Raw genomic sequence first — 24,357 nt, 5'->3', positions numbered from 1 at the left:
GATAACAGGATAGATTATAGCAGGGCTGGGCAAATTAGGACCCATGAGCTAAATCTGACCCCTTGCCTGTTTTTGTAAATAAAGTTTTGTTGGAACACAGCCACGCCCCCTCATTATCGTATTGTCTATGGCTGCTTTTGCACTGTAACAGCAACGTTGAGTCGTTGTCACAGTGACCATGTAGTCTGCAAAACCTAAATATTGGCTATCTGGCCCTTTATAGACAAAAAAAAAAAACCTTACCAACTCCTGCATTAGAAAATCATAAACTACACCAATCATGTCAACCTATGGGGCTACTATTAAGTTATTAGGCCAAGAAATACCTGAGGTGGCTCAGAAAAACGGGGGGAGAAAAATCAATCATCAATGTCATAATATTTTTTCCTAGACTAAGTATAACAAGCATCAAGTTTATGCTAAGTTAGCTTTAGGGCATATTGATAAGTGCTGGTTCACCCTGAACCATGTGGCTCCGTTGGTTGGCAATTCGTCCTGTGCACTGAAAGGTTGTGGGTTTGATTCTGATCAGGGCACATACCCGGGTTTCCTGTTAGATCCCCAATCAGCAAGGTTGTGGAAAGCAACAGATTGATGTTTCTCACTCATTGGTTTCTCTCTCTCTCATCTATCTTCCTTCCCCTTCTCTTAAAAAAAAATATAAGCATGTCCTCAGGTGAAGATTTAAAAAAATTAAAAATTGCCCTCGCCCTGACCGGTTTGGCTCAGTGGATAGAGCATCGGCCTGCAGACTGAAGGGTCCCAGGTTCGATTCCAGTCAAGGGCATGTACCTTGGTTGCAGGCACATCCCCAGTAGGGGGTGTGCTGGAGGCAGCTGATGGATGTTTCTCTCTCATCGATGTTTCTAACTCTCTATCCCTCCCTTCCTCTCTGTAAAAAAAATAAAAAAAAATCAATAAAATTTAAAAAAAAATAAAATAAATTGCCCTCACTGGTGTGGCTCAGTTGGTTGAGCATCATCCTGTGCACCAAAAGGTTGCTGGTTCCATCCCCGTCAGGGCACATGCCTGGTTGTGGTCTCCACCTCCATTAGGGGGCGTGCAAGAGGCAGCTGATCGGTATTTTGCTCTCCCGTGGATGTTTCTCTCTCTCCTCTCCCTTCCTCTTTCTACAAAGCCTTAAAAGACCAAATAGAAGAAAGGCAACTCCAAACATAGTGCTTTGCTTTTTATTATCCCGAATCCTTGTGAAAAAAACACAGATATTTGACATAAAGTGAGCAGGTGACATGCTATACACCGGAGAGCGGAGTGCGGTAGCTCCCTTCGCCACTTTGACCCAGTAATTACCATTCGGCTGTCAGGTCTCCGCCAGAAAGACTAGTAAATAACGGGAAAGTTATCTCGGGGCGTAAAGAAAGGGAATTCGCAGTAGGAGGAGCTGGCCGCTCTGGCAGCCTTGCAGTCGATGTTCAGCTTGGGGTTGCTGTCCCTCACTTCCTTCAGCAGCTTCTGGGTCTGGGCGCTGGACTCGTCGGTCCTCAGCCGGAGCCTCTTCAAAGGGCTGGATCTCTGCTTCAGGGCCTCGAAGAGCACGGTGACCCCGCTCTGCCCCAAGGAGTTCTGGCCCAGGTCCAGGACCTCCAGCCTCTGGTTGCTGGCCAGGGCAGACGCCAGGTCCTGCCAGCAGAAAGACGGGAGGGAGCAGCCACAGAGCCTGTGGAGGAAGGAAAAGGGGGCCGACCACTCTCAGAACAAGTCCTCATTGGGACCCTACCGGGAGCCAGCCACACTCCGGCCTGCAGGGGACCTGCTAGTGAAGAAATTGGGGGAATTGTTTTCTTCATGGAGCTTATTTTAGGGACATCGGCCATCAGGACATGCTGGTTTTTATCTTTATTGTTGAGTGTATTACAGAGGTCCCCTTCCCTGCCCCCCCCCTGATTCCTCTCCACCCGCTTCCTGCCTTGAAGACCATATGAACAAGTTGTTGGGATAAGTCAGCCAGAGAGAAGGATTAGGTGGGTTGATGGTAGTCAGTGAATTTTGTTGTTAATACTCCCCCGGGGATATTTTTTCCATTCATTTTTAGAGAGTGGAAGGAAGGGAGGAAGGGGAAGAGAGAGAGAGGGGTGTGTGAGAGTGACATCGATTGATTGCCTCCCACACACACCTGACCATGGCCGGGATCCACTCTGCAGCCCAGGTACATGGCCTTGACCAGGAATCAAACCCACAACCCTTTGGTCCATAGGCCAACGTTCTAACCACTGAACATACCAACCAGGGCAGTCAGTGACTTCTTCCTTGGGAAGATGATACAAGAAAGAAAAACTAAAGGACAATGAAGCTGCACATCATAACTAACAAGAAGCGGTATAGGTATCCTTGAAACCCATCTGCACCTACGTCCACTCTTCCGGCCTCCTGAGTGCCTTCGTAACCACCCACTGACCTGCATTCACTCTCTGTCGGTGTTTGCGCCCAACAGTGGGCCAGGAGTGGTTCGTTCTCTCTCTCTCTCTCTCTCTCTCTCTCTCTCTCTCTCTCTCTCTCTCTCTCTTTCCCCTCCCATCCCCCCGCCCAAACTATCTCAGAGGTTAACTAGTTCCAAAACACCTGGAACAGGCACAGAAGGACCTACCCCAGGCATTTGAGGTTGCAACTCGGCTTCTTCAAGGCCTCACAGAGAAACCACAACCCAGTCGCTATGGGGTTGAGACTCAGGTCCAGGAAGGTCAGGCTGGAGTCTCCTTGGAGAAAGTCGGAGATGGGCTTGCAGCCGCGTCTGGTTATGCTGCACTGGCACAACCTACGGAAAAGACAGTCAGAAGAGGGGTCTTCTTCCTGGAGCCATATACTTCCGGTTAGGTTTGTGCATAACAGATGAATGGAATGATGGTTATGTTATTGCTACCTGCCTGGGGGGTGGAGGGTGAAACTGACCTTTGCCTGCCTGCCTTTTATTTATTTTTTAAATAAATTTTTTTGATTTCAGGGAGGAAGAGAGAGGGAGAGAGAGAGAGAGAGCAAAACATCAATGATGAGAGAAAATCATTGATTAGCTGCCTCCTGCACGCCCCACACTGGAGATGGAACCTGCAACCCGGGCATGTGCCCTGTCCAGGAATTGAACCAGGACCTCCTAGCTCATAGGTCCCTGCTCAACCACCGAGCCATACCAGCCGGGCTGCCTCCTTTTGTGATAAACACACACATACCTCCAAGACATGGGTATTCCTAGAATAGTAGCATATTATAGGTCAACAGCTTGGGCTCTGGATACAGACAAACCTGAGACTGAATCTGAGTTCTAGTTCATTTTCTTTTACTTAATGTTTCAATTACAACTCACGTTCAATCGTTCATATGTGGAATCTAATGAACAAAATGAACTAACAAGCCCTAGCCAGTTTGGCTCAGCAGATAGAACATTGGCCTGTGAACTGAAGGGTCCTGGGTTTGATTCCAGTCAAGGGCACATACCAAGGTTGCAGGCTCCTCCCGGCCCAGGCCATGGTCGGGGTTCGTGCAGGAGGCAAGCATCGATGTGTTTCTCTCACATCAATGTTTCTCTCTCTCTTCCACTCTAATATTCAATGGGAAAATATCCTCAGTGAGGGTTCCAAAACATGAACAAACAAACAAAAGAGACAGAATCATAGACAGGGGGTAGGCTGACAGCTGTTGGGGACAGGGGCACTGGGTAGAGTGGGTGGAGGGATTGAGGAAAAAAGAAAAAAAAACTCATGGACATGGACAACAGTGTGGCGATTGCTGACAGAGGAGGGTCTAGGTGGGATAAATGGTGATGGATGGAGACTTGACTTGGGGTGGTGAACACACAATACAGTGTACCGATGATGTGTTGTAGAACTGTGCACCTGTGTAATTTTGTTAACCAGTGTCACCCCAATAAATTCAATAAAAAGGAAAAAATTTAAATTAAAACATAAAATAGGGCTGTCTAGTAACAATATATAAAATTTTTGTTCTTCTAATGAATACTATTTGGGAGAGAGATGCTTTTTCTTTTCATTTTCTCTATCCACTACTATAAGCTGAGCACTTGGGTTTTTTCCATTTTAGACTTTAATGATTGGGGCATGTCTGGATTAAGGTCTATTGTTTTTTGTCTTTTTATCTTTTAAATGTTATTTTTCCACAACAGTTGACATACAACATTATGTTGGTTTCAGGTGTACAGCATAGTGGTTAAGGCATTTATATACCTTACGAAGTGACCTTCCTGGCAAGTCTAGTACCCGCCTGGCACCATCCATAGGTATTGCAATGTTATTGGCCGTATCCCCTATGCTGAACTTTCATCCCTGTGATATACCCTAGACTGAGACATCAGGTGTTTCCAGGGCCACACTAGAAGCCATTGAGATGACTGGCAGCCAGTTTAGGAGAGCAACAGCCCCAGAGAAATCAAAACCAGATAGAACTTCTGAGCAGAAATAGGGCTCCAACTCGACACAGTCTCTGGAATGTTGCCCTCCCTGTGATGAAAACGGGCACAGGTGGTTCCTATTGGGCTTGTTCCCAGGTAACAAGGTCAGTGAACCACAGCCCAAGGGTCAATCCAGCCCACCACCTGTTTTTGTTTGTTTTTCCACTTAGGATGATGTTGGTTCTCAATACCATACAGATTTCAAGTGTACAACCCAACAAAACCTCCTCTGCACACTGCATCCTACAACCATCACCCAAAGCAAAGTCTCTCTCCGTCCCCATTCCCTTTTGCTCACCTCCACCTACCCCCTGGTTTTTTTGTCAATAATGTTTTATTGGAACATGGCCACACTCATTCCTGCACACGGTTACGTGACAGTGGCAGAGTTGACTAACTGGAATGGAGACCCCATGGCCCACAATGCCTCGCATGTTTACAATATGGCTCTTTGCAGAAAAATAAAATTCCAACCCATACCCTGTAACTCAATCCATTCCCAATTGCAGGAAGAAGTATGTCATACAAACTCGAAGAACACACAAAAGGGTCAGAACTGAGAACCTAGCTCCTATCCCAAATTCTCAGCATGGGGAGAAGCCAAAAGTTCCACTCAGCCCTGAAAGGCAGGCAAATAGTAACATCTGTTTCTAACCACGTTTTCCCCAATTTGCAGCTGGGTCTTGCCGGTTGCTTCAAATAGAGTTATTAAGTGGTGTTATGTGTGTCCTACATGTCCTACACACACACACACACACACACACACACACACACACACACACACAGCCAGTGGGGACTTACACCAGGGTCTGTAGCTGGCATTCCGGGTAACCCAAACCCTCGCTCAGCAGTCTCACCCCACCATCTCCAAGGTTGTTCTTGGCCAAGCACAGGTGTGTCAGCCTCTGGTTGACAATCAAAGCGGAGGCGAGCTCCTTGCAACAGACTTCCGTCAGGTGACAGTTTTCCAACCTACAAAAGCAACCACACCCAAGGTCAGGCGGTGAGAACATTGCCAAAGCGCAACCTTCTCCAGGGAGAGCTCTTCTGGTTCACTCCCCCCACCCTCTCTCTCTCTTGAGCCATGACGACCAGAAAGGAGAGAAAGGGCAAGCAAAAATGTAGGATTCATCCGCCTGGGACCAGAAACGGAAACGAGGTATCACCTCACACCTGTCAGAATGGCAACCATCAATAAACCAGGTGTTGCCTACATCAGTAGGTTTTCCAGGAAATAGGGGTGTTCCTGTCGCTCTCCTCTATGTGGTCCCAGATCCAAACACAAAGGTGCCCCGTGGGAGAAGAGGAGACACTTACGACAACCACTGTAGGAAGCAATTTGGGTGCCTCAGACTCCCACACAGCAACTTGACCCCCTCATCCCCGAGCTCACTGGCTGTGAGGTCCAGAGATTGCAGGGACTGGTTGACTTTGAGGGCCAAGGAGAAGTCGTTCAAATGTTGAATGAAATCAGAACAAGACCCCAACCTGTGGGATACATGGGGGAAAGTCATTCTCCTGGGAGGACAGAGACCCTGCAGGCTTATGCTGCCCCCAAAGACTGTATCCTAGATGTTCATCTCATTCTACTTCAATATGTAGCCAACCCTGGCCTGAAGGAGTGGAGAGAGTTGATCTCGTTGGCTTTTCTTCAAATATCCCCATGGCCATTCAATCAATGTCCAGCCTCATCTCAATTCTGTGTGAAGTTTCACCAACATGACCTGTTATTTTTTCCGCATCTCATTTTTTTAATATGATCATCACATTCTCTGCCTGAGTCTGTCCTATTCTCACTTGGGTCTAGATATGATTCTATAGGGGAGCCCTCGCTGTGTGGCTCAGTTAGTTGGAGCTTCATCCCATACACCAAAAAGAAGTTATGGGTTCAATTCCCAGTCAGGGCACATACCTAGGTTTCAGGTTTGATTCCCTGGCCAGGGGCATATGGGAGGCAACTGATGGATATTTCTCTCACATCACATTTCTCCCCCTTCCTCTCTCTCTAAAATCAATAAAAACATATCCTCATGTGAGGATTTTTTTAAAAAATAAAATTTTAAAAAAGGATTCTATAGGAGGGGGAAAAAAGTTGATTCCTGATACTCAAAAAGTTCAACTTCACAAGTTCTTAGGGAATATGCAAATTAAAACAATGAGTTACAATTCGACCTTAGGCAGCCAGGTCCAAAACTCTGTCCAGGTGTTGAGTTTAGGAGTTGCAAGGATGATAATTGGGAATTCCCCTCTGTGCACTGGGAGGACAATGGGGGAATCCATGAATCCGTTCTACTGGGCTCTGAAAGCCGGCTACTCCTACAGACAAAGATGAGAGAGTGGAACTCAAGGACAACCTTATTGTCCGATTGACTATGTGCAAAATCTTTGCAAGTTAATAATGAGATATCACCTCACACCTGTCAGCATGGCTGCCATCAATAAATCCACAAACCACAAACACTGGTGAGGGTGTGGAGGAAAGAACACGCTAGTTCACTGTCAGTGGGAATGAGGACTGGTGCCGCCATTAGGGAAAACAGTACAGAGTTTCCTCAAAACATTAAAAACGGAACTGCCGAATGACCCAAAGACCCCACTTCTAGGAATGTATCCTAAGAATCCCAAAACACCAACTCGGAAGAATGTATGCACCCCTATGTTCATAGCAGAATTATTTACAATAGCTAAGGTCTGGAAACAGCCCCAGTGCCCATCAATAGAGGAGTTGGTAAAAAAAAAAAAGCTGTGGGACATTTATGCAATGGGATATTTTGTAGCCGTAAATAAAGGAAGAAACTCTTACCTTTTGCGACAGCATGGATGGACCTGGAGAGCATTATGCTAAGTGAAATGGGCCAGTCAGAGAAAGACAAATACCATATGATTTCACTTATGTGTGGAATATGATGAACAAAATAAACTGATGAACAAGATAGAACTAGAGGCATGGATGCACGGAATAGAAGGACAGATCTCAAAGGGGAGCGAATGCATGGACTAGATGCACAGATCACCACAGGGGACCTAATGGAAGAAGCTGAAGAGATTAGACAAAAAAAAAACATGCATAATCCATAGATACAGACCACAGTGTGGTCATGGCCAGAGAGAAGGGGGGCCGGGCCTGGGTGGATGTGGGCAAAGGGGGAAAAAGAATGGGGGACACCTGTAATAGTGTCAACAATATAAATAAGAAAAAAAAAACGGTGCCCTAAAGCTGGGAGATGACAATCAGAACAATAATATGGGTTTTCACTGACGAAGGGGGACTCTCTGGGAGGAGTGAGCCGCCAGGAAACAGGAGCCTGGATGCTTCTAGGGCAGTGGTTCTCAACCCGCAGGTCGCGACCCCTTTGGGGGTCGAATGACCCTTTCACAGGGGTCGCCTAAGACCATCGGAAAACACATCTATAATTACATATTGTTTTGTGATGAATCACTATGCTTTAATTATGTTCAATTTGTAACAATGAAATTGGGGGTCACTGCAACATGAGGAACTGTATTAAAGGGTCGCAGCATTAGGAAGGTTGAGAACCACTGTTCTAGGGGGTTACGAAGTGGGCAGTTCGGGTCAAGGGCTGCTCTGGGTCACAGCAGAAAGGCAGCACGCCTCCTGGAGTACCACGTCCCTAAACTGGAGGAAGCCACAAAAGTCTGCGTGTTTCCTTTGCTTTGGAGGCTCATTATTCAATGCACTTTGCAGGCTGGAGAGAGCGCAGAGGCTGAAACCCCGCCCCCGCGTGGTGTGATAACCAATCAGAGTGGTGCTCTGTTCCTGTGGCTCACCCAGCTCACAGCGCACAGCAGTGACAGTAACATGAGAAATATCTGAGATACCCCAGGCCGCGCCATGCACCTGATACGCTATAGGCCGCGCCATGCACCTGGGATACTGCAGGCCGCGCCATGCACCTGGGGTACTGCAGGCCGCGCCATGCACCTGGGGTACTGCAGGCCGCGCCATGCACCTGGGGTACTGCAGGCCGCGCCATGCACCTGGGGTACTGCAGGCCGCGCCATGCACCTGGGGTACTGCAGGCCGCGCCATGCACCTGGGGTACTGCAGGCCGCGCCATGCACCTGGGGTACTGCAGGCCGCGCCATGCACCTGGGGTACTGCAGGCCGCGCCATGCACCTGAGATACTGCAGGTTGCACCTCCGGTGCTTTAGGGCCTCGCACAGCAGCAGCAGCAGCATGTTGTCGCAGGGGACGCTGCCTTCCAGGATCAGGTGCGTCAGGGTCTTCTTACCAACCAAAGCCAGACAGAAGTCCCGATAGGCGTGGACCGGGGAGATGTTTTTAATCCTGGGAAACACAGAAGGGAGGGGTCCCAGGTTCGATTCTGGCCAAGGGCACGTACCTTGGTTGCAGGCTCCTCCCCAGCCCAGGCCCTGGTTGGGGCACATGCAGGAGGCAACCCGTCAATGTGTTTCTCTCACATCAATGTTTCTTTCTGCCTTTCCCTCTCTCTTCTACTCTCCCTAAAATTCAATGGGAGCCCTGACCGGTTTGGCTCAGTGGCTAGAGAGCATCGGCCTGTGGACTGAAGGGTCCCAGGTTTGACTCTGGTCAAGGGCGTGTACCTTGGTTGCAGGCACATCCCCAGTAGGAGGTGTGCAGGAGGCAGCTGATCGATGTTTCTCTCTCATCGATGTTTCTAACTCTCTATCCCTCTCCCTTCCTCTCTGTAAAAAATCAATAAAATATATTTTTTTAAAAAAAATCAATGGGAAAATATCCCCAGGTGAGGATTAAACACACCCTCTCACCCCCTCTCACCCCCTCTCACCCCCTCACACCCTCTCACACAAGGACAGCCATTGCAAGGTGAGCTTAGCTTCTACTTACACCACCTTCTGGACGTTACAGGTGACGCGGGTTATCTGCTCACACAGAATCCTCACGGAGGAGTGACTCAGGAAGCTCTGACTCACTTCCAGAAACGTCAGGTTCTCGTTGGAGCTCAGCACAGAGCAGAGCTCCGTCCAGCGACAAAGAGCCTGATGGTCTTGCAGGGACCTAGCAGGACGTGACAGAGAACAGCACCTATTAACAGCACGGTCCTGGCCGGGTAGCTCAGTTGGTTGGAGCATCGTCCGGATACACCAAGGTGGCAGGCTCTATCCCCGGTCAGGCAAGAGGGTGGAGGAAGGATGTGAGGGAGAAATAGGGGACATCTGTAATCCCATCAGCCAATAAAAATTTAACTTTAGCCCTGGCCAGTTTGGCTCAGTGGATGGAGCGTCGGCCTGCAGACTGAAGGGTCCCAGGTTCAATTCCAGTCAACGGCACATGGCTGGGTTGCAGGCTCGGTCCCCAGTGGGGGGCGTGCAGGGGGCAGCCAGTGAATGGTTCTCTCTCATCATTGATGTTTCTCTTTCTCTCTCTCTCCTTCCTTCTTCTCTCTGAAATCAATAAAACATACATATTTAAAAATATTAAACTTTAAAGAAAGAAACAAATCCAGCCAGCGTGGCTCAGTGGTTGAGCATCAATCCATTAACCAAGAGGTCCTGGTCAAGGGCACATACCCGGATTGTGGGCTCAATCCCCAAGGTGGGGCATGCAGGAGGCAGCCAATCAGTGATTCTCTATCATAGATGTTTCTATCTCTCTCTCCCTCTCCCTTCCTCTCTGAAATCAATAAAAGTATTTTTAAAAAAACAAAACACGAGTGGAATAGGAGGGGCGAGTCCTTACCGCTCCGCCCACGTGCCTGGCTCCGAGGCCCCGTCATTCTCCAGGAAGATCCCCTTCTCCACCTGCAGCCAGAGCCTGCGCAGGGCCTGGCCGTGCCTGAGGCAGAAGGACGCGTGCACGAGGTCCCTCTCACTCTGCAGGTGCAGGGCCAGCTCCGTGATGGGCGCCAGGGCCTCCCTCACCAGCGCCTCCTCCTGAGACTCGTAGAGGCAGCGCATCAGCTCCCGGGTGTCCGCCCTGGAGAAGGGCCAGTCCCTGCTGCGCGTCACTCTCAGCAGCTCCTGCCTGACGTCCAGGGACACGCGGCAGCCGAAGGCGGCCTCCAGCTCCCGGGCCCTCTCCTGGTTGGCCAGGCCGAACAGGAAGCAGCCCACGCGGGTCAGGCTGGGGTTGCGCAGCCGCTCCTCCTTGGACAGCAGCGCGCGCACGTTCCCGATGTCCGGCGCCCAGCCGCCCGCGTCCCCCGGTTCCGCGCGGTCCAGCAGGTAGAACAGGGCGGCCAGGAACTGCTGGACGCTGAGGTGCAGGAAGGCGTAGCAGCCCTCGCAGTCCGCGTCCGCCTGCAGGACCTTGCCGTCCAGGAAAGGGCGCAGGTCGGCCTCGCTGACCCCCAGCTGCCCGAGGTCTTCGCCATCGAACAGGGACGTCTGCGCCCAGATGCCCCAGGCGGCCAGGAGGCTCAGGGCGTGGAGCGCAGTTTGAAGGTGCGGCTCGGGGCCGCTGCCGGGGGCCGCTGGGGGGCACTGGCTGCACAGGAAGCGCAGGAACAGCGAGGTGGGGGTCCGGCAGGTGGGGGCCGGGTCCTCCCCCTTCTCCAGCTGCCCCTTCAGACACGTGCACACGACCCAGCACACGGCGGGCGCCGCGCCCATGTGGAACAGCGCCGGGCTGCCCTTCATGCCCTCGAAGGCGCGCAGGGCCTGGTCCTGCTGCTCAAAGTGCTTCAGGAAGTAGCCCCTGCGGTCCGCCTCCAGGAAGCCCTCCACCTCGATGAACAGCGGCTGCTCCACCAGGAGCCGCAGCTCCCCCAGGGCCTCCGGGCGCGTGGTGACCAGCAGCGTGGCCTTGGGCAGCAGCTTTCTCTTCAGCAAACTGCCCAGCAGGACGGGCACGGGCTTCGGCTTCTCCCAGTCGCCACAGATGTCATGGATGAGGGACCCCGAGGGCGCTCTGAGCTCGTCGAAACCATCGATCACCACCAGGATCTTCTGCCCCTGGGCCAGGACCTGGGGGCCGGCCTCCTGCGCATCTGGGCACTTCTTAGCCAGGAGCTCCGCGAAAGTGCAGGCGCCCTGGCGGCCCAGCCCCTTGCAGCTGAGGTAGAAGGCGGAGTGGAATGTCCCCGGGAGGTGGTCCTGTGCCCAGTCCAGCATCCACTTCTTGGCCAGCGTGGTTTTCCCCACGCCCGCGGCTCCCTGAAGCACCACCGTCAGCAGCCTGCGCTGGGAGGAGGTTTTGGAACTGGAGAGCCATGTGGACTTCTGGCTTCCCTCGATGATTTTGTAGCGCAAGTCATCACCGACCCCATCCCAACATGTGTGCTTCCAGATAGAGCAGAATTTCTCCATCGTGTGGCTCGGGCTCTCTCCTTTTCACCTGGAATGAGAGGCAATGCGGGAAAGTTGGCACGCCAGTCACTCTACTTAACCAGAACGTACACTTTGTAAAGGACCAGAAATGAGGAATACCAGGAAGGAATAAAATGTCTCGTACTGTACCAAACATTGAATGTATAAGACAGTCTCTCTAAGACAGTATTTACCTACCTGGCTTTAGATAGATAGATAGATAGATAGATAGATAGATAGATAGATAGATAGATAGATAGATAGATAATTTCAGAGAGGAAGGGAGAGAGAGAGAGAAACATAAATGATGAGAGAGAATCATGGATCAGCTGCCTCCTGCACGTCCCACACTGGGGATTGAGCCTACAACCAGGGCATGTGTCCTGACCAGGAATTGAACCTGCAACCTTTCTGTGTCCAGGATGATGTTCAACCAACTGAGCCACTCAGCCAGTGCCATCATCCTCTGTCTCTCTTTTTTTAAAATATATTTTATTGACTTTTTTTACAGAGAGGAAGGGAGAGAGAGAGAGAGAGAGTTAGAAACATCGATGAGAGAGAAACATCGATCAGCTGCCTCCTGCACATCTCCTACTGGGGATGTGCCCGCAACCCAGGTACATGCCCTTGACCAGAATCGAACCTGGGACCTTTCAGTCCTCAGGCCGATGCTCTATCCACTGAACCAAACCGGTTTCGGCCCTCTGTCTCTTTTTAAACTATCATTGGTATACACTCTCACATCGGTTCTGTTTCAAGGAGCAACATATCTATTCCACATTTATATACCTTACACTGCAATTCCCCCAGGTGAAGGGATTGAGAAGTATAGATTGGGAGTTACAGAATAGTCACGGGGGAAAAAATAAAATAACATTGAATGTAAAAAAAAAAAAAGAGTAGTCATGGGGATGTAAAGTACAGCACAGGGAATATAGTCAATAATATTGTAATAACCATAGATGGGACCAGGTGGGGACTGGAAATGTCAGGAGGAAGGAACACTTTGTAAAGCACATGATTGCCAGTGCTTCTCAACCTTCCTCATGCCGCAACCCTTTCATACAGTTCCTCATGTTGTGGTGACCCCCAACCATAAAGTTATTTTCGTTGCTACTTCATAACTGTAATTTTGCTACTGTTATGAATCGTCATGTAAATATCTGATATGCTATATGTGTTTCCCGATGGTCGCAACCCACAGGTTGAGAACCGCTGGAGCCACTGTGCTGTACACATGAACCTAATAAATCATGTTGGATGCAAACCTTCATTTAAAAAGGGCAACAAAAACAAAACTGAGTAACACACTATGCCACATACACACAGGAAGCCACCGCTTGCCAATACTATCATGAGGGTGCACCAAGGAACACGGAAGGCTGATGGACCTTGAGCATTAGCAGGGCTGACGCTGAGCGCCGATTGTTCGTGCTGAGATAGTGGTGGCTTGAAGCAATTTCCTGACCTGATAGCCTCCAAGTAAATGTTTACTGAACCTTACTGATCTTTACTGACCTTAGAGACGGTCTGTCTGCTACCAGTTTGCCGTGCTTTTACTGAGGGCAAGATGTGTATCTAAAACTGAACAAAAGGCAGATAAGCCCAGGTCTCAGTGTGCCTCTTCAAGAAAGAGTCTCCATCTGGCCCCCACCCCTTAATTCATATTTGTGTCTAGTATTTTCATTTGTGCGTCAGCCCCTCCTTCAGATCCTGAACCCAGCCGTGCAGGTCATGGCACATACAGATGCTGTATCATGGGATTGTACATTTGTAACCAATGTGATTTTATTAACCGATGTCACCCCAATAGATTTAATATTTTTAAAATCAAAAAAATTTAATTTCAAAAGAACAAATTTGCCCAGCCAGTATGGCTCATGGTTGAGAATTGACCCATCTACTAAGAGGATGCCAAGTCAGGGCACATGCTTGAGTTGTGGGCTTGATCCCCTAGTGGGGGCACCATGCTGGAGGCAGCCAATCAATGTTGGTATTTTTCTCTCAACAATGCTTCTCTCTCTCTCTCTCTAAAATCTAAAATCAGTAAAGATATATTTTTTAAAAAAGAACATATTTGCCAATGTTACATCTGATAAGGGGTTAATTTCCAACACACAACTCCTACAACTCAACAAAAGGAAAACACACAATCCAATTTAAACATGGGCAAAGGACCTAAATAGACACTTCTCCAAAGAGGACATAGTAGTACAAATGGCCAAAAGTCATGAAAAAAAAAATGCTCAGTGTCACTAATCATCAGAGAGATGCAAATTAAAACTACAGTGAGGTATCACCTCACACCTGTCAGGATGGCTACCATCAATAAATCAAAAAACAACAAGTGCTGGTGAGGATGTAGAGAAAAGGGAACCCTATTTCACTGCTTGTGGGAATGCAAACTAGTGCAGCCACTGCGGAAAACAATATGGAGTTTCCTCAAAAAATTAAAAATGGAACTGCCATTTGACCCAGTGATCCCACTTCTAGGAATATACCCTAAGAATCCCAAAACACCAACTAAAAAGAATAAATTCATCCCTATGTTCATAGCAGCCTTATTTATAATTGCTAAGATCTGGAAACAGCCCAAGCACCCATCAGTAGATGAGTGGATAAAAAAGCTGTGGTACATTTACACAATGAAATACTATGCAGCTGTAAAGAAGGATCTATTACCCTTTGAGACAACGTGGAGGGACCTGGGGATTAATATGCTAAGCAAAATAAGCCAGTCAGAGAAAGACAAATATCACATGCTCTCACTTATAGGTGGAATCTAATGAACAAAATAGAACCAGAGGCATGGAAACATGGAACAGACTGATGAATCTCAGAGGGAAGGGGGAGTGGATGGACAGGAAGAGATTAACCAAAGAATTTATATGCATATATGCATAACCCATAGACACAGACAATAGTGTCATGAAGGATGGGGTGAGGAGGGAGCTTAAGCGGGGGGGGCAGGAAGCAGTAGAAGGAAAAAGGAGACATCTGTAATACTCAACAATTTTTTTAAAAAAGAACCTCTGCTCTCCATCACTGATACACAGCCCCAACCAATTAAATAAAAACAAATTAAAATCTTTATATCCTCAGGCATTAAACGGGCAATAGTAGGGATGTGCCACAAGATGAAATGCAACTGTATAGCAAAAACAGAGGGAAAATTACATCCAATCAGAAGATGTGGGGGGGAGAAGATAGATCATGCAAAATGTTTCAAAACACAATAGATAGAAAGAGCTCTTGTTCTCTTCTCTCTCTCTCTCTCTCTCTCTCTCTCTCTCTCTTTCTCTCTCTCCCCTCCCTCTTCCTTCCTCTCTCTAAAAATCAAAAAAATGTATTTAATATATTTATATTAAATATATTTAATATAAAAATGCTCATGCTAAAATGTAAAGTCAAAACAGAACAAAAATCATCAAGTCACACACTCAGCAAGACCTCCATCTCCTCAGATGGAAAAGTCATGGAAACACGGGCAACCCCAGAATCCAGAGACCATGCCTGAGTGTCCATGTCATGGATGAGTTTGTCCTGACAGTGTCCTTTTTCAATGCTGTCTTGGACCAGCATGCATTTGGTTTTGTGAGGAAGAAACTTAAAAGGGAGACTGGGAGAGCGTTATGCTGAGCGAAATAAGCCAGGCAGAGAAAGACAAATGTCACATGATCTCACTTATAGTTGGAGTCTAATGAACAAAATAGAACCAGAGGCACGGATGCATAGAACAGACTGATAGATCTCAGAGGGAGGAGGATGGGGGTGGGGGGGTGGCAAGAGATTAAACTAAGAATTTATATACACATATGCATAACCCAGGGACACAGACAATAGGGTGGGGAAGGCCTGGGGTGGGGCAATGGGGGGAATGGGGAACATCTGCATTAGTGTCAACAATAAAAAATGTTAAATAAAATAAAAAAATTAAAAAACACTAAGCAACCAACAGGAGTAAATTACTGTTTAGCAAACTCCACATTTTTTCAGGTTTCACCAGTTTTTCCACTAAAGCCTTTTTCTGTTCCAGGAGCCAATCCACGTGGCATTGAGTCAAATCGGTATTTCCATCAGCCTCCAGGTCCTCCTGTAACAAGTTATCTGTTGTCACTGTAAACCTATAGTTCTGTACTAATAAAATATGTATTTTTACATAATGAAAAAAGTGGGGGGAACACGGCACGTCTGCCACATTTTTCCGGTTCCGACTAAAGGAAGTGATTTCAGGAAGGTGGTAGGTTAGACGCCAGAGTGAGTGGGCCGGGACACACTGGTGCAGCGAGGACTTGGAGGTGAGAGCAGCTGCTCATAGAAACCCCATTGTGGGAGTGAGAAACCCCATTGTGGGAGAAACTAGGTCTAGGTCCGGCTGTGAGGGCCCACAGAGGGAGGGAAGAGGTGGGGTTCCTTGACCAGCAGATCAACCTGAGGGGAGAATGAGGTCTGGTGGAATTTATTTAGTTAATCCTCACCTGAGAATATTTTTTCCATTGATTTCTATAGAGTGGAAGGAAAAGGGAGGGGGAAGAGAAAGAGAGAGAGAGAGAGAGAGAGAGAGAGAGAGAGAGAGAGAGAGAGATCTATTAGTTGCCTCCCACCTGTATGTGCCCTGACTGGGGTTGGGATGGAACCTGCAACCAAGGTATGTACCCTTGACCGGAATCGAACCCTTGAATGGGCCAGCTGGCGCTCTAACCACTTAGAAACACCAGCCAGGGCTGGTCTGATAGAATTTTTTATGAGACAATGAGGAGGGGAAAGGCTTGCACCTACAGAATACACACACACAGAAAAGCAGTGTGAAGCAGGCGGGAAGGTAAGCAGAAAGTCACCCTCTGGGTCTATATGGAGATCTCTGCTAACCGACTCATAAATTGGTCCTACATGACTCAAAGAACCGGCCAGGATGGAAATTAACACCAACTGCCCAGCCAGCATGGCTTAGTTGTGCGTGGACCTATGAACCAGGAGGTCATGGTTCCATTCCTGGGTTGCGGGCTAGATCCCCAGTGTGGGGCGTGCAGGAGGCAGCCAATTGATGATTCTCATCATGCATGTTTCTCCCTCTCTCACCTTCTCCCTTCCTCTCTGAAATCAGTAAAAATATATTTTTAAAAAACAAAACACCAACTGAGATCTGCTCACCTTCTAGGAAGGGAGCCTGGGACAGCAAAACCACATTAGATATCAGAGCCACGTGGTGCGAGGAGGGTGGGGCTTAGCTCGGTGAGGGAGAAATGGGGCGGAGGAGGAAGCAAGAAAGGTTTCCTACAAACAGGTAGGGCGTGTGCACGTTTGGGAAGCCCCATTGACCCTGCTCCCTGTGGGTTATAAGTCACTGAAGTCCAGTTTCCACCCACATGCGGGGGCGGGGGGGGCGGGGAGGGGGCCCAGCCAACTCCCCAACGTGGGCAGATAGGACTTGAGAGGGAGCCTAGGAAAACAAGCAACAAGCAGGGAGTGGGTGGTGGAGCCAGGTGACTAGCGTTTTCCTGGGGAAAGGTCTGAGTGAGGAAGGATAAAGGCCGGAGCTGATAATCAGGCAGGAGCTGAGCAGAATGAGCCTGGGAGGCCCTATCCTCCTGGTGAAATAAAAATTAAGGCACCTGGGCCCTGGCCCCATAGCTCAGCTGCATAGAGCATCCTCCCCATAGGCCAAAGCCCGGGCAGGGCATATACAAGAAGCAACCAACAGTCCAGCTAGCGTGGTTCAGAGGTTGAGCATCGACCTATGCACCAGGAGGTCACGGTTGGATTCCCAGTCAGGGCACATGCCTGGGTTGCAGGCTCGACCCCCAGTGTGGGGCATGCAGGTGGCAGCCTCTCAATGATTCTCTTATCATTGATGTTTCTGTATCTCCCTTTCCCTTCCTCTCTGAAATCAATAAAAAAATTTAAAAAAAAAAAAACAGCAATGAGCCCTAGCTGGTTTGGCTCAGTGGATAGAGCGTCGGCCTGCGGACTGAAGGGTCCCAGGTTCGATTCCGGTCAAGGGCATGTACCTTGGTTTCGGGCACATCCCCAGTGGGGGGTGTGCAGGAGGCAGCTGGTCGACATTTCTCTCTCATCGATGTTTCTGACTCTCTGTCCCTCTCCCTTCCTCTCTGTAAAAAATCAATAAAATATATTTTTTTAAAAAAAAACAGCAATGAATGAATGTGTAAATAAGTGGAACGACAAACCAATCTCTCTCTCTTCCTCCCTCTCTAAACTCAATTTAAATTTTTTTTTAATTTAAAATAAAGGCCCCTACTAAACTGTGCACCTGAAACGAATATAAAATAATATTGAGTATCAACCGTAATAGAAAAATAAGTGAATAAAAGTTGGTCATGCTACACCAAAAAAAAATTTTTTTTTAAAGGCACAAAGGCACCTGCTGGGAAGAAGTGCTGTCCTCCAGCCTAGAAGGACAGAATTGTTACAGACGCCATGTGTCATTAGCAACAGTGCCGGCATACTGTCACCATAGGCATTGGGAGAGGAGGGGAGGGAAGGGGAGGGGAGGGGACTATGAATTCCATGACATCACTGTCCCGAAGCCTGCATTTCTGTGACGCTTGTATCCGTCTTTTGGGACCCAGCTCTGATACCTCCCAATCTACAGATGAAAGACTGAAAACAGCCCCAGTGCCCATCAGTAGGCGAATAGATGAAAAAGCTGCAGTACATTTACACCATGGAATGCTATGCAGCTGTGAGAAAGAAAGAATCTCTTACCCTTTGCAGCAGCATGGAGGGACCTGGAGAGTATTATGCTAAGCAAAATAAGCCAGTCAGAGAAAGACAAGCATCACATGATCTCACTTATATAGGGAATCTAATGAACAAAATTAACTGATGGACAAAATAGAACCAGAGGCATGGATACATGGAAAAGACTAATAGAGAATAGAGATAAAGGGATGTGGAGGGGTAGACTGGTAAAAGAAGGTGACGAGATTAGCTAAAGAGCATATGAACATCACCCAGAGACACAGACGACAGTGTGGTGCTGGCCAGAGGAAAAGGGGTGGGGGGCTCCATGGAAGTGGGCAATAGGGGTGAGGGGGACATAAGGACATCTGTAATAGTATCAACAATAAAAATAAATACAGACTGAAGCTCAGAGCCATGCCCCACTCGAAGTGACCGGGGATGGGGGTGGGGGTGGGCAGGACGCCACAAATGGGCAGGGGAGATCTCTTTGGGGCCTCAGAAATATTCTGAAATCAGATTGTGGCAGGGGTTGCCCGACTCTGTACATCTACTAAAGGTCACGGCCCGCTTAAAACGGGTGGATTTTAGGAGATGGAATTATACCTCAACGGAACACTTAGAAATGACCTTAGAAGGGGGGTGGGAATTGCATATGGAAGCAGGGGGAGCTGCCCCCCTCTCAACCCGTTTTCTCATCCTTGTGAAAGAGAGCTCGGCCTGAGGACCTCAAGACATCCCTCTAAAAGTCTCACAGCCACCCTTTAAAGGCAGCAACAAAATAGAACCAGAGGAACTAAGCCAGTAACTGCTATTGACTTAAAAGACAGACAGAGAAAGAGGTCAAGAGCTGGTACTCACCTCCTGAGGCGAAGGCTTAGGTCTGGTCTGAGAGTGTCCCACGCAAAGGAACTCCCCAATAAGAGCAGCTCTTCTGCCCACCTGCGCTCCGTGATTGGCCGGGGAGCAGATCTTCCCGCCCACGGTATTGAAATAGCCCCACTGTGGTCATCAATGGGTGCTTGTCCACCTTGAAAACGAGATTCACATTGAAATGACCTGGGCCCTATTTGGAGTGATCCTAACTGAACTGGTCAGAAGGTCTCCGGGTGATTCCAATGCTCAATCTCACTCCTAGATCATCTAGGGCGGGGTTTTCAACCTCTCCAGATGGACGATTCTTCGGGGTGGGGGTGAGAGGGTTTGTCCTGTCTATGGTAGGGTGCTTATCAGCATCCTGGCCCCCACCCACGAGGTGTCAATAGCATCTCCAGGTGTGACCACCAAAAAGGTCTCCAAACACTGTCACGTGTCACCAGGGGTTGAGAACCACTGACGAGGTTGCAATTGGGTGCTTCCTAGCATTATACCAAGTAGATTGAAATGCATGCACATTCTATGTTCAATAAAATGCATATAATTAGGCCCTGGCCAGGTAGCTCAGTTGGGTAGAGTGTCTTCCCAATACACCAAGGTTTGGGGCTCAAACCCCAGTCAGGGCACATATGAGAATCAGCATTTCTCTCTCTTTCTCTCTCTCTCTCTCTATCTCTCTGTCAAATTAATGAGAATATCCTCAGGTGAGGATTAAAAAGAAAAAAGATGGCATGAGAGTCAGTGCCTCAAGCTGTTAAGGGTCGCCTAAGACCATTCTGCATATCAGATATTACATTACGATTCACAACAGTAGCAACATTACAGTTATGAAGTAGCAGCGAAAATAATTTTATGGTTGGGTCACAACATGAGAAACTGTATTTAAAGGGCCAGAAGGTTGAGGACCACTGTGTTAGCTAAGCACAATAACTAGCCAGCTAACTAAATTAGTAAATCAGCACATACATAAATTAAAGCGTACAATTGTTTCATGACCTACCTAGTTTAGGGTTCAGAAAATCAACTGGAAGGCAAAATAATTACATATATAAGTATGGGCTCATATGTACCATAAGCCAGTTATTACATTACTTCTTTTAATCATCCTATGATGTCTGTATACTCTTTTTTTTTTAAGTGGTTGCAGGGCCGAGGGTCTAGCCTGCAACCAAAGTATGTGCCCTTGACCGGAATCAAACCCAGGACTCTTCAGTACACAAGGCTGATGCTCTATCCACTGAGCCAAACCAGTCAGGGATATGTATACTCTTTTAAAAATATATTTTTTTTATTGATTTCAGTGAGGGAGGGAGAGGGAAAGAAGATAGAAACATCAATGATGAGAATCATTGATCAGCTGCCTCCTGCATGCCCCCTACTGAGGAATGAGCCCGCAACCGGGGCATGTGCCCTTGACTGGGAATCGAACCGTGACCTCCTACAACAGACGCCATAGGTGTACTCTGAACACCGCCCCACACATTGACAAGTGAAGAAATTGAGACTGAAATATTGAGTGGCATCCCCCTCAAGTTCACAGAGTTCATGGGTGGCAAGGAAAGGAATGGACTCCAACAGACTTCTGTTGCAGTGAGTTTGGGCGTGACCGACAGATCCTGAAATGGTGACTAAATATGAAAAAGAGGAACTACATGGCCAGAACAGAGCACGGGGTGAACTGATAAGAAGCCACAATCAAAAATACTTTAACAGAACGCCCAGTGTCGTTAAAACAGAGCTCAGCCAGGCCGCGGTCTCTGCAAGGGGGCAGGTGAATGAGGTGCAGAGAGCAGGACAGTAACCTGGAAAGGGAGAAATGAAACCCACCTCAACCTCAAAACCACCTGCTTCAAAATAAGCTCCCTAAATTCTGCAATCTGTGACACTGAGGATGAACCTGGAGGACATTATCCTAAGTGAAATAAGAGAAAGACGAATATTGCATGATCTCACCTATAAGTGGAATCTAAAAAACCTGAACTCATAGAGACAAAGAGTAGAATAGTGGTTACCAGGGGGTGGGGGAAATGGGAAGATGTAAGGCAAATGATACAAACTTCCCCTTCTAAGATGATGAAATCCTGAGGATTTAGTAAACAGCATAGTAATTTTATCATTTTAAAAATTTTTATTAAATCTTTTTTAACATATTTTTTATTTCAGAGAGAAAGGGAGAGGGAGGAAGAGATAGAAACATCAATAATGGAAAGAGAGGCATTGATTGGCTGCCTCCTACACACCCCCTACTGGGGATGGAGCTCGCAACCCAGGCATGTGCCCTTGACTGCAATCCAACCCAGACCCTTCAGTCCATAGGCCAACACTCTATCCACTAAGCCAGACCAGCTAAGGCGGCAGCGTAGTCATTTCAGTTAACAGCACAATATTATGTATTTGAAAGTTGCTAAGAGATATGAACTGTTCCTACCAACAAACCAAAAAAATCTTAATTATGTGAGGTGATGGCAGTGTCAACTAGCATTGTAGTGGCAATCAATCATATCGCAATGTATAAATGTATCAGATCAACGCACTGTGCACCTTAAACTCACACAATGCAATATGTCAATTATATCCCAATCAATAAAAGTAAAAAGGAATGAGGTGCTGCCCTGACAGGTGTGCTCCATGGTTAGAGCATCGGTCCAAACACTGGGCTTGATTCTCAGGTTTGATTCCTGGTCAAGGGCACGTACCTGGGTTGCAGGTTGGATCCCCACCAAGACAAGTGGATGTGTCTCTCACATTGGCCTCTCTTTTCTCTCTCTCTCTCTCCCCCCCCTTCCACTCTCTCTAAAAATCAATGGTAAAAAATATCCTCAAGTGAGGATTAACAAAACAAAAAAAAAAGGAATGAGGTGCTGATGCATGCTGCAACACAGATGAAAACATTATGCCAAGATGCAAAAGACCACCTGTTAAGTGGTTCCATTTCTATGAAATTTCCAAGAAAGTCAACCCTGTAGAGACACAAAGTAGATTGCCTGGGGCTGGTGGTAGAAATGGGATAAACTATAAAGGGGAATTTGAAATCTTAGTGGAGCTGTGGAAGATTCTAAAACTGGATTGTGGCAATGATTGCATAAATTGGGAAACAGTAAAAGTCATTGAATTATGCACTCACAAAACTCTTTCCAGGAAGTTTTTTCTGAGTGCCTCCTCAGACTCTATTGCTGGTGTGACTGTCATTCTATGTCAGGAATCAGCAGGCTTTCTCTAAAGGCCAAATACTAAATGACTGGAACTGGAGAGCATTATGCTAAGTGAAATAAGCCAGTCAGATCTCACTCATTTGTGTTAGGTGAATGTGATAACCACTACACTACGGAAACCCAGATTCATTTGTGGAATATAGAGAACAACATAGACTGATGAACAGGGACAGATCCAGAGACAGAGAAACAGTGATCAGACTGTCAATTCCCGGAGGGAAAGTAGGGGAGGGTCGGGGTAAGGGGAAGAGATCAACCAAAGGACTTGTATGCATACATATAAGCCAAACCAGTGGACACAGACAACAGGGGGATGAGAGCATAGGGGGAGGGAGGGTTAATGGGGGGATGAGGACACATTTGTAATACCTTAACCAATAAAGAAATTAAAGATTAAAAAAAATACTAAATGACAAGACACTGGGTCTTCATTGTGTCTCCGCAATTTTGCTCTAGTTGCAGAAAATCCCAACTCCTGGGGGATATCATTGGGTGAGAATTAAGAACTCAATAATCCAACCTTGTGGTCTGTGCTCCTAAAAGCTGAAGCCAAAACAGCTTGAGAGCAAAGAAATGTTAAGGAGTGTGCCTGGAAATGGTTCTTTAACAAAAATAGTCATTGTTGTGTTTAAGGTCTCCATTTGTGGCTCTGGCAGATGGAGATAGATTAGATATAGATTAGATAGATGGGTGGATGGGTGGATGGTTGATGAAGGAATAAAGGATCATGGATAGATGGTGGATAATAAATGGATGGATGGAAGATGAATAGACAGATGGATGATGGATGGATGGACAATAGATGAATGAATAGATGGATGGTGGATGGGTAGATAGACAGGTTGATGATGGATAGACAGACAGATGGGTAGATAGATAATAGTTAGATGAGCAGATGGATAGATAGATAGATGATGGGAGGAAGGAAGGAAGGAAAGAAGGAAAATAGATGGATGGTTGGATAGATAATAGATGGATGATAAACGGGTGGATGGAAGGATGATGGACATATGGATGATGAATAGATGGGTAGACAGATGGGTAGATAGATAGTAGATAGATGGATGGATGGATGGATGGATGGATGGATTGGTTGGTATGGATATTTTTCCCTAGTGTCAGAGACAGGAAACCCTATCTAACTACTTTTGACCTGTCTGCCTCTGAGTAGAGCATTCAATTATCTTCTAAGTTCTGGAAAAACCCCTCTTTTTAGCCACAGACACCTCCAGTTACAACCTCTACACCATGTTACCCTACGTTGATGGTGGACACACACACACACACACACATACACAGGCTTTTTCTTTCCTTGCTTATGGTACCAGACTTCAGTAAGTAACTCAAATAAACATGTGGGGGAATCCATCCTTACTTCTTCCCTTTCCTATAAGCCCCAGAATCAACCACTCATTACATCTCTGTTATTTCTAGCCCTGGCTCTGTAGCTCAGTTGGTTAGAGTGTTGGTCCTGATATGTCAAGGTTGTAGGTTCAATTTCCAGTCAGGGCACACACAAGAATCAACCAATGAATGCATATATAAGTGGGACAACAAGTCAATGTTTCTCTCTCTCAAAATAAAATTGATGAATAAAAAATTTTCTAAAGAATTCCGTTTCATCTCAATCATAAATTTCTGTTGTCGGATTATACCAATGGAAGCTACTTATGTTGATTTGTTTTAAATTTTACTATTTTTATTGATTTTAAAAAAGAGAGGAAGAGAGAGATAGCAACATCGATGAAACTTGCACACCTCCTACTGAATTGAGCCCACAACCAGGGCATGTGCCCTAACTGGGAATCAAACCTCAACCTCCTGGTTCATGGGTCGAAGCTCAACCACCGAGCCACGCTGGTTGGGCTTGTTTTTGG

General features: G+C 47.3%; 1 protein-coding gene across 1 annotated transcript; it reads right to left on the bottom strand.

The window, feature by feature from the left end:
• Positions 1-1,321: 1,321 nt before the first annotated feature.
• On the bottom strand, positions 1,322-11,690 carry LOC132217246 (NACHT, LRR and PYD domains-containing protein 2-like). Its single transcript, XM_059667342.1, has 7 exons — positions 10,123-11,690; positions 9,271-9,441; positions 8,557-8,727; positions 5,735-5,905; positions 5,219-5,389; positions 2,606-2,773; positions 1,322-1,678 (listed from the first exon to the last, which is right to left on the bottom strand). Exons 1-7 carry the CDS (start codon positions 11,688-11,690, stop codon positions 1,342-1,344), a joined length of 2,757 nt encoding a protein of 918 aa, XP_059523325.1. The 3' UTR covers positions 1,322-1,341.
• Positions 11,691-24,357: the final 12,667 nt, after the last annotated feature.

Source organism: Myotis daubentonii, chromosome 15 (genome assembly GCF_963259705.1).
Source record: "Myotis daubentonii chromosome 15, mMyoDau2.1, whole genome shotgun sequence".
NCBI lineage: Eukaryota > Metazoa > Chordata > Mammalia > Chiroptera > Vespertilionidae > Myotis > Myotis daubentonii.
The sequence above is the reverse complement of the archived record's forward strand: the minus strand, read 5'-3'. Positions and strand labels throughout refer to the sequence as shown.